General features: G+C 47.5%; 1 protein-coding gene across 4 annotated transcripts in view; it reads left to right on the top strand.

Moving 5' to 3' along the window:
• The first annotated feature begins 1522 nt into the window (after positions 1-1522).
• BIN3 (bridging integrator 3) overlaps positions 1523-9218 on the top strand; it is a 46270-nt gene continuing 38574 nt past the window's right edge. Inside the window, exon 1 of one of the 4 annotated variants that reach the window (XM_063606667.1) lies at positions 1523-1626. In XM_063606667.1, the coding sequence (XP_063462737.1) occupies positions 1619-1626 (8 nt within the window). In that variant the 5' untranslated portion in view covers positions 1523-1618. The remainder of the gene's footprint in view (positions 1627-9218) is intronic. The other 3 variants (XR_008955835.2, XM_003823593.5, XM_008977221.4) reach the window with 3 other exon arrangements.

Below are 9218 nucleotides of genomic sequence, written 5' to 3'. Positions count from 1 at the left end.
ACCCTTTGGTGACTTCTGCTCTTCCTCTTTACTCTTCAAGGCTGCTCTTATGCTCATTTTGGCCTGTTTCCTGAGGAACAACATGGTAATGAAGCTGATCTGCATGATGTGCTTGGGGACCTAACCTCCATTGGAAACTTCAATTGAGTCAAACTATGGACTCTCAAGAATGGAAACAGAAAACACAAATGAGAGACTGCATCCTGTGGCCCACCCTCCTACCTCTCCTGCTCAAGCCCTCTACTCCACCCTAGGAGGTCAAAACAAATCATACACTACTTCTGCTCTAGGTCATTGGTCATATTTTTCCCGCTAGGTCATTGATTAGCAACCCCCTAAGCAGTCCCTGAAACAATCCCGGTCCATCTGAGGAAGGAGAATTCCTAGAGAGAAGGTCACTGGGGGCCCAGCAGCACCTGCACAGGCCTCACTGCCTTCTTGTCTCTCTTCCAAGGCAGGGAGGTACATAGCAGTGAGGAAACCAAGTCAGCCCAGAATCCCAGGCAACTTGTGAGCCACTAAGGCCCTGAATTCTGACTTTGGGAGACCCGAGGCAAGTCAGCTGCTTGCTTGGTCCTGTCTGTGTCTTAGCCATGGTAAGTTCCCTCTGCCTGGAGCCTCGTCACCCCTCATCTCAGATTCACCTGGCTAGCCCTGATTCTGCCTTGAGGGCTTGGCTTAGACACTGGCTCCTCCTGGAAGCCTTCCCCAAAACCCCATGTGCTGCTTCAGGGTCCCCTTCCAGGCTGCCACCACACCTCATTCTATCCTATCCTATAGCATGATTATAATTGCCTGCTTGTCTCTCCCTCCAGGAAAGTAGCTCTGGGAAGGAACAAGAGCAGGGCAGATACTTCTTTGAGATAGCTGTATCCTAAGATTGGCTCGGTACCTGACACTAATATTAGTGCAACTAGTATTAGTTAAATGAAGGAATAGAACGAATGGGGCAATTTACATCATTTGAGTCCTGTAGAGGAGACCAAAGGGAAGGGCTGAAAGGCAGGGAACAACTCATACTCTGCATCTTATTGTGTTGAATAAATCTACGAAACATTCCAACCTGAAAAGCACCTATCTATTGATATTCAGAGCCCTGTGCCATCTTGGAAGGGAAACGTCCGTTTGTTTGTAACAGGTAATGCATGTGTGGTGTACAAACTGTAAAAGATAGGAAAGAGCATTCAGAGAATGTAAGTTTTCCACTTTCTCCATCCCAAATGGCTTCTTCTCCCACAGGCAATTGCTGCCACTGTCTCTGGATTAGAAACCACTTGACAGAGGGGACAGCCCGGCTAAGGGCCCTGCATGGTCAGGTGAAGAGATCTTTAGGAGTCAGTGTTGAAGGCAGAAAACGCCCCCAGAGGTTCCCCTCATCCCCCGTTGCAGCCTGTGTGTCTAAGCGCTTGGCCAGAGCCAGAGGGTCGCCGGCAAGAGAAACTCCGCGGCGAGCACGCAGCAGCAGAAGGGTTAACGCGCCGGGCTCCGCCTCCCAACCGCCTCTTCCGGGCAGAGAGGCGGGCTTACGTCACTTCCTGGAGACTGGCTGAATCCGGAAGTGACCCTAGAGGAACGAGTTGTGGCTGAAGACCCCGGCGGCAGACGCAGGTTCGGGACCATGAGCTGGTGAGTGAGGCCCAGGCGGCGGGAGCTGCTGGACCCGCGGACCCGCGAGGCCCCTGGCCCTGTGTCAGTGCCGCGTCCCGGCTCCCTCCGGTCCCGCGCGACCCCTCCGCCCCAGAGCAAGGCCCGACAGCCCCTGCCCTAGGGTCGTTCCCTCGGTGCTTTCCGGAGTCGCAATCTCTCAGCAGGACTCCCGGGGAGAGTGGCGGATGATCCTCTTAGCCTGAGACTCCGCGTCTGACCCGTTTTGCCGGACTCGCGTCCTCCTAGCTCCTTGAAGTGAGGGACTTCCTTGTTCCCTCCTTTTTTAAACACCCATTGAGGTGGAGTCAGTGTCGTCTTTCTCTCCTGTGGGCATCTCTGCCCCGCGCCAGTCCCTCCAGAGCTGTGGCCCTCCCTGTGGCAGCCTGCACCCAGTTCACTAATCAAAACCCACTCCCTTCTGGGTAACTATCCTCTTTGCACGACTTAGCAGGCTTCAAAAGACAAGGAAAACTTGCTTCTCTTTTTAAAGGGGCCAGAATTACACTCCGCACACACCCTTCCACTGTGGGATTGGACTGGTTTTAATCATTCCAGGGCTATTACTCACTGCCTGCCCTCTAAATAGGCATGGTTAAGTTTAAACTTATGGGAACTATCATGCCATGAGAAAAGAAGCCAGGGAGTCTTAGAGTAATAGAGTCACAATTCCAGTTGCTGCAGTATGATGTGATACTTGGGTCATAGTAGACACTTCATAATGGTGTATTTATTTTGTAAGACTCAGTTTGCCCAAAAGGCAATCCCCATTTGTTGCTCTCGATTATTTATGTTCACAGGAGAGAATTGTGACTTGCCTGCCTTCCTGGGGTTTTCTTAGAGGTTAGAGAATACTCATATGCAGGACCTTACCTTACCATCAGGCCCAAGGACCTATATAGCCACAACCCTGGACCTCAGGGGATTCAACTATAGTGTGTGAATAAATTGAGCCCCAGAGATGTACAAGATTAATCAGCCCATGGACATAGGGAACATATTTGCCACTCTGTCCTCAGAGGCTAGTGTGTTTGTTTATGCAAAGCGCATGATAACCAGTTATGAATGAATTAAGATAACAGAATGTCCTTCAGGAAGGCTTTTGCAGCTTAATTTTGGCCATCAGTGGAGAACACAAGCAGCTGATATCAGTTAGTGTCAGGGATACTTCTCTAAAGTAAAATGCGAACCATCTGTCCCCTCCCCCACCTGTTTCTTAGACCAAGATTGATGGACAAATGTCAGACAATCACCGCAAGCACGGGAGGAAAGCCTGAAGCAATGCCCTAATAAGCTCCGGCAGGAGCTTCTGCTTTTCCCTCCACCATTTGCTCCAGGAGGCCAATAAGGGGCTGGAGCCTTAAAAAGCTACCTTCCCTGTCTTGTTATAACCTAGTTAGTGGTGGGCAAAGCGGCAATTCTTCAGTTCCCTTTCCCAGAGGAATTATGTCCTTTCAGTGTCATTCTGGGCCCCCCAGTCTTGCAATATAGATATCCTTTTGGCTGCTGCGTCTTGAATCTTTGCAGTGTTCTTACCTAATTTTTCAAAGTGAAAATGAGGCAGTACAGATGCTTTATATTGCCTAGATTGGCCTTTACTGAACCAATCTTCCCTTCAGAAGTTGGGAGAAGAGCACAGCAGAAACTAATAAAGGTAAATGATTCTCTGGGTGATCTGAAGCAGGTTGTTTCCACCTGTCTCACAGAAAGTTTCCCTTCTGAAAAAATAACCCATTCCTTAAAGGTTAGCCTGTCAGGTTGGAGAGAATTGAAATTGACAACTGTCTAACAGGAGCTGAGATTTTCATCTAGTAGCTTTAATTTACCAGTGCATGCACATCTTGGTATCTCCTTGGACTGAGAGTCACAGCCAGAAGGGTGGCTTTGTCCCTCAAAGCTGAGATTCCTTTCTCTTCCCCCTTAAAGGGCTTCTACGTCATCTCTTGCGTGGACCCTGACCCTCTCTCTCAAAGACGGGAACAGCACCGGCGCCTGGGCACACAATCACACTCAGTTCCTAGCTCAATGGCTGGCAAGGAGACCGGGGCTGGGTCCTTCTGATTCACTCCCTGAGTGGTTTTCCTGCCCCCAGAATGAATCCATCCATTCATGTGAGACTGGAATTCTCATTAGGGGAAGAGACCAGAGTGACGTAGAGCCATCATGGGAGGCTGATGCCCAAGGTCAAGTTCACTAAGTACATGGGCTGTGCCAAGCCATCATTAAATAAGGCACATGGCCCATGGTCCCCAGAGGGTAACCATTGTTCTGGGCTAGGCTGAGCTTTCAAAATGTCACAGTGAGAAATGTCCAATATTGATGCCCTTTGCACACTGTGGACTTTGCATGAAGAGTGAGAGGCCTTTGTTCTCTGCTTCCTCTGTGCAGGCAACCCGCCCACCCCCTGTTTGTTTAGTGGGTACCTGCTGCCTTCCTGCACCATCTACCCATCCACTCCCCATACACCCATCTGCCTTTCAGAAAAGTGACCCAGTGGTCTGTCCTACTAGGAAGAAGGCATTTGATATTCACATCTCAGATCACAGATTCACTTCTTGGCCTCAAGCCAAATGCTTCTCTCTCTCTTGCTCTCTTTTTCTCTCCCTTTGTCCACCCCACCTCCCCTCGCCATTTGCCCCCCCTCCCAACTTTCTCTCCTCTCCTCCCCACTCACCCCCTCCCTCCCTATTTCTGTCTCCCTCTTGTCTCCCTTTTCCCCTTCCTGTCTCTCTCTTCCCCATCTTCCAGTGTATACTCAGGTGGCTTTATTATGGTATGGAGAGAGGATTAAGTAGAATTAAGAATAGTGACCTCAATCTAAGCTGGCTCCAGGAATTGTAGCCTCCTGTTGAACCATACACCTTGATGATTTTAGGCTTAAACGAGGAGGAAAAGGGAGTACTGGAAGAAATCTCCCTATACCTAGGGGTGCAGTAGTTTGACAAAAAGGAAGGAAATTAGAGGCAGAGCAGATAAGTGTGAGTAGGAGTTAGAGTGCTGCGTTCAGGTTCTGGCTCAGCCACTCACAGTGCGGCCTGGTCAAGCATTGAGCTGTTCTCTGTCTTAGTTTCTCCATCTGTAGCATGGAGTGGCCATTCCTGCTGACAATTTGCCACCTGAGCCTGCTGTGAAATGAGTGGAGTGATATTTTTCTGACTCTTCCGGGGTCTTCTACCTCTGTCTGCCCTTCACACTTTGGTGTTCCTCATGTTTGATCCTTTTTGTTTCTTTCCTGTTTTCACCCTGTAGTCCCTTGCCATCATCTTCAGGATAAAGGCCCAACTCTGGGCCAGGGCTTCTGAGGCCCTCTGGGCCTGGCTGTCCATCTTCACTCCGTGTGTTCCATCCTCCAAGCTTCTCCTGCTCTCTCATGCCCCTGTGCCTCTGGATAACTGTCCCTTCTGCCTGAAATGTTTCCCCTTCACTCACACCCTGTCCACTAGGCCAGCATCTACTCATCCTTCAAGAGTCAGGCCACGCTTCACCTTCTCTGAGGGTCTCCCCTGAGTGGCCCCTCACACCCTGCCATGCTGCACTGGGTGCCGCTCTTCTGACCTTCATCAGCATCTGTACTCCGCTGGCTGGTTTACTTGTCTGTGAGTTCTTGAGTATGGGGACTGTCTTGTGGTTATCGCTATTCCCTAGCACTGTTCCTGGCAGTCAGGAAGTGTTTATTAAATATATGAATGGGGCCTTTTTCCCTTTTCCTGACTTGCCTCAGCTCAGGAAAAATGTTAAGATAAAAACTTGCAGAACCTACAAACCACTTCCTAAAATGAAGAGCCTCTGAAAGTACTATTGTTAAATTGACCGACACAAGTGGCTTCCAGGTCAGGCTGCCTGTGATTTCTCCTCCCCACTCCTTCTGATCCTCCACTCCAAAGTGCTTTGCTGGGTTTCTTCTGTACTTCCATAGTGCTTCTCCTGTAGCACTTCTGCATCCTTCTGAGTATCACAGACGTACACCTCCCTTCCACACCAACCCCATGAGAACAGGAGCGACATAGAGCTTCTTCATCTTTTTGTACGCATAGTGGGTATCATGCACATAGTGGGTATCTAACAGGTAATTGTTAAATGAATGGAATATAAAGAAGGTAAACTTCTGGGTCAAACAAAACCATTATTCAGTTTTTTTCTCAGTGAAGTCCTTTCCCCTATGATTACCGTTGCTGTCTCACATGTGTAGAGTGCTTCTAACTTTTCAGATGGCTTTCCCATCCTTTGTCTGACTTCATGCTTATGTCTGCACAAGCAGTGCAGTCTTATGATCCCCCTTGGTAACTTACTAGAATTCACTCAGCTAGTACCTGGAAGAACTAGAACTAAAATATGTCTCCTGAGTATTCTGTCCCCATGATCAGGAATATTAGAAGAGTAGCAGACCATTCCCAAGCTGATTGGATCATGGAGTTTCACTTTGCTAAGGTGTGTTGACACTAGCAGGTTGGTAGTGAATCACAGGGAGTTGACAGTCTTCACACATAAGTGATAGAGGAAGTCCTTGTGTCCTGCAGACCTCTAGGTGTTCTGTAACTGGCTCAGCTTCTTCCACCTATGGGGCCCTGCCTAGGGCAGCCTCATCACTCATGTCCTCTGTGACTTTGGACACACCAAGCTTTTCTTCCTCTGTGGAGAGCATAGTAATGCCTTGAAGACAGGGGCCCTATAAAATGTCTGTGAGATTCTGTATGTGAGCTTGCTCTTATTTCAGGTGTTTAATGAGAGGAGAAGGATTTCTTCCAGATCTTGGAGCAGTCAGAAAGAGTCAAGTGTCTTGAGTCCCACAGCTACTTAGTCAGAGGTGTTATATGTATTATACTGTTTAAGGAAATCTGTCGGGGTAAGCTTTAGAGTCAGCTGTTAACCTATTAGAATTGTTTTCCCAAACTCATGATTTTGGTGGCTAATCCATCAAATAGGGCCCAGTATAGTGTGATGCACATACATGGTGCTCAACAAATATTTGTTGATTTAATGCTTGTTCAACATTTATAATGTGCAAAAGTCTGTGCTAAATGTTGAGGAACATTTAAAAGACTTGCATGAGTCGATCTCTATCTTCAGCCGGTGTATGGAAAGTGCTAGGGATTCAAAAGGACAGCCGATCACTAAATGTCAGTGTGGCATCATCAAGAAAGACTTGAAGCAGATGTAATTTTAACTGAACCTTGACTTAGCAAATACGTGCTGTTTCAGTGGGAGGGAGAGAAGGATCCAGGTAAGAAGCATGGCATGAAAAAGGTGTGTGGAGTCAGAATGCGTCAAGAGTGTTTGTGCGGACTGTCAGGAGGCCAGCTTGGAGGTGGTAAGTAGTGGTTTGGGTAGAGGCTGCAATGGGGAGAATTGGCACTCCACCTCAGGGCCACATTATATAGTGCTTTCAGTGCCATGCTGAGGACTTGAAATTGAGCCTAGGCTTTTGGAAATTGAAGGCTTTTGAGCAGGGAAGTGGCATGGCCGAAGCAATGATTTAGTCAGATTATTTTGGCAGTGGCCTGCAGGATAACTCAGAAGAGAAAAAATGGAGCCAAGGATGCTAACTTGGACAATAGTTTCCTTTTTTTTTTTTTTTTTTTTAAACAAATGGGGGGGTCTCACTGTTGCCCAGGCTGGAGTGCAGTAGTGCAATTACAGCTCACCACAGTCTCAAACTCCTGGGCCCAAGCAATCCTTCTGCCTTAGCCTCCTGAGTGGCTGGGACTATAAGTGTTAGCCACCACACCTGGACTAGTTTCCACAATTTTTTGAACACAACTCACAGTTAGAAATACCTTTGATATCACAACTCACACACACACACACACACACTCTTATACTTGAAATAAAAGTTTCACACAGTATGTGTGCAATGCACTCTGATATTTTCTATTATGTTCTTGTTCATGGTTTTTCGTTTTTTGAGACAGGCTCTTGCCCTATTGCCCAGGCTGGAATGCAGTGGTGCCATCTCAGCTCACTGCAGCCTCTACTTCCCGGGTTGAAGCGATTCTCGTGCCTCAGCCTCCCAGATAGCTGGGATTACAGGCATGCACCACCATTTTTTAGTAGAGACTGAGTTTCGCTATGTTAGCCAGGCTGGTTTCTAACCTCTGGATTCAAGTAATCCACCTGTCTTGGCCTCCCAAAGTGCTGGGATTACAAGCATGAGCCACCGCGGCCAGCCTTGTTTGTTTTTTTAAAGAATGACCCACCTCAGTTGACTTTTTTTTCTTTTTTTCTTCCTGAGGTGAGTGCATATGATTTTTTAATTTCATGACTGATTTTGATCTGTGTATACAATGGAAGACTGTGTAGCAGTTTAAATGACCTTTGAGTGATAGATGTTCTGCAAAGACCTCAAGTTTGAAAACCATCTGTCTAAGAGTATCATTACAAATACTCAGACAATAAGCTAACACCTTTGACTCCAGCAACTGAAGATAGGGTTACTTGTGTATTTGGTTGTTTCACTGGGTTAATAAAAAATAACAGAAGGGGCAGCTGTAAAGAACACTGGCTGAGTTCTTTATAAGAACTTATTCCATAGATTTGAAAACTGTCATTTGCTTTCCAGAAAAGAAAACCCAAGTGAACAAAAGCTCATGTAAAGATGTTTGGTCCTATTAGTAATCAGGAAAAACAGATTAAACCAACAATGAGATGCTGTTTCACAGCCATCAGACTGGCAGAAATTTTAAAGCCTGACAATGCCAAGTATCTGAGGGTGAGGAACAGTAGGAACTCACATACACTGCAGGAGGGGGTGTATATTGGAGATTTTGGAGTTGGAACAGTAGCTGTCCCCTACCCTAGAGAAACTCCCATACCTCCATGCAGCAGGGGACACATGCCAGGAGTGTGAGGGGCATCGTCATGTGCAGATGCCCAGCCTCTGGAGAATGGGGAAATAAATTGTGATGTCTTTACATGATGATATGTTATGGGCTGGGCGTGTTGGCTCACGCCTGTAATCCCAGCGCTTTGGGAGGCAGAGGCGGGCAGATCAGTTGAGGTCAGGAGTTCAAGACCAGCCTCACCAACATGGTGAAACCCCGTCTCTACTAAAAAATACAAAAATTAGCCGGGCATGGTGGTGCATACCTGTAATCCCCGCTACTCAAGAGGCTGAGGCAGGAGAATCGTTTGAACCTGGGAGGTGGAGATTGCAGTGAGCTGAGATCATGCCACTGCACTCCAGCCTGGGCAACAAAGTGAGACTTTGTCTCAAAAAAAATGTATATATATGTAGTAGTTAAAATGGGTAAAATAGAGCTGTATGTACCAGTGTGGGCAAATCTCAAGAATGTAATGCCGAATGTAAAAAGCTAGCTTCAGAATGATACATTCAAATAAATAAGAGTGATACACTCAACATTGTAGGCTGGGCACGGTGGCTGACACCTGTAATCCCAACACTCTGGGAGGTCAAGGCAAGCAGATCGCTTGAGGTCAGGAGTTCAAGACCAGCCTGGCCAACATGGTGAAACCCCATCTCTACTAAAAATACAAAGATTAGCCAGGCGTGGTGGTGCACGCCTGTAATCCGAGCTACTAGGGAGGCTGAGGCAGGAGAATCACTTCAGCCCAGGAGG

The sequence above is a fragment of the Pan paniscus genome, chromosome 7 (genome assembly GCF_029289425.2).
Source record: "Pan paniscus chromosome 7, NHGRI_mPanPan1-v2.0_pri, whole genome shotgun sequence".
Taxonomy (NCBI): Eukaryota; Metazoa; Chordata; class Mammalia; order Primates; family Hominidae; genus Pan; species Pan paniscus.
The sequence above is the reverse complement of the archived record's forward strand: the minus strand, read 5'-3'. Positions and strand labels throughout refer to the sequence as shown.